General features: G+C 40.1%; 1 protein-coding gene across 1 annotated transcript; it reads left to right on the forward strand.

The window, feature by feature from the left end:
• Window positions 1-673: 673 nt before the first annotated feature.
• Window positions 674-865, forward strand: LOC102863861 (cytochrome c oxidase copper chaperone-like). Its single transcript, XM_006883438.1, has one exon. The coding sequence runs from the start codon at window positions 674-676 to the stop codon at window positions 863-865; it is 192 nt and encodes a 63-aa protein (XP_006883500.1).
• Window positions 866-1,292: the final 427 nt, after the last annotated feature.

The raw sequence follows: 1,292 nt of genomic DNA on the forward strand, positions 1-1,292 counted from the left end.
ACACAGTCTCTTCACAATCTCTCCCTTTTTCACAATGTGGAAAGCACACTCTTATGTTGATCCCACAGCTGTTGATGATTTTTAAGACTATATGAATACAGTTAAATTAGCTGGAGACCAACATAATGGCCAGAAAAGACAATTTTTGAGGGCTCTGACATCCCAAGGATATATTGCTCAAGGCAGACATTCTTGTGTGTGTGTGTGTGGTGTGTGTGTGTGTGTGTGTGTGTGTGTGTGTGTGTGTGTTTTATTTCTTTTTCTTAATGCAGAATATATTTTTTACAGCATATTCTTCCCATTTAATTTTTTTCCCATTTATTCATTGTTGAACATTTTTTCTCCCTGCCCAACCCTCCCTATCAGTTCGCTTTTCTCTTTGAAAAGAAAAAAATTCTCTCACTGTTATAAGATCCCCCTGGCCCCACCCCCACCCCCCACTGCCTCAAGTCCACATTCCACTTTACTATGCATTTTTTTTTCTGCAATCTTGTCATGAAAATGATACCTAATTATATATTCCCTTTAGACAGTTCTCTCCCTCCTCTGTTTCAATGCAGTATACATTATTTATTCCCTCTTTCTCAGTCTCACCCAACCGCGATGCCCCTCCTGTTTTATAACAGTGGCAAGTTTGGAGGGTTTTGTGTCTTTAGCTCTTTCAGCGCGGAAGATGCCCGATCTATCTGCCGCAAGCCCTGCCCCGTCCGAGTCGCAGGAAAAGAAGCCACTGAAGCCCTGCTGCGCCTGCCCAGAGACCAAGAAGGCGCGCGATGCATGCATCATCGAGAAAGGAGAAGAGCATTGTGGGCACCTGATTGAGGCCCATAAGGAGTGTATGAGAGCCCTGGGATTTAAGATATGAGATGATGCTCTGCTTTGAAGAAATAATTCTAGAAGAATGAAGATTAAATAACTTTGATAATTCTTTAATGTCTTGATAAATGTAAAAAATATTTATAATTTATTAAAAATATATATCCCTGGCCAAAAAAAAACAGTGGCACTATACAATGTTTGTCCTTCTGTGACTGAGATATTTCACTCAGCATAATGTCCCCCAGGGTCACCCATTTTGTATAATAATTCATGAGTTCTTTGTTTTTTTTCAGTGCAGCATAGTATTCCATTGTGTGAATATACCACAGCTTCTCTATCCATTCATTTGTTGATGAGCACTTGGGTTGTCTCCAACTCTTTGCTATTGTGAACAAAGCCGCAGTAAACATGGGTGTGCATATATCTGTTTGAGTAGGTTTCTTAAGGGTATATTCCTAGTAGTGAAATTGCTG

This window comes from Elephantulus edwardii, unplaced genomic scaffold, assembly GCF_000299155.1.
Source record: "Elephantulus edwardii isolate Elephantulus edwardi_28Jun2011 unplaced genomic scaffold, EleEdw1.0 scaffold00028, whole genome shotgun sequence".
Classification (NCBI taxonomy): Eukaryota; Metazoa; Chordata; class Mammalia; order Macroscelidea; family Macroscelididae; genus Elephantulus; species Elephantulus edwardii.

Bases quoted from the DNA above. Each gene is read 5' to 3' on its own strand.
- LOC102863861 (XM_006883438.1), top strand. From the start codon at position 674: ATGCCCGATCTATCTGCCGCAAGCCCTGCCCCGTCCGAGTCGCAGGAA.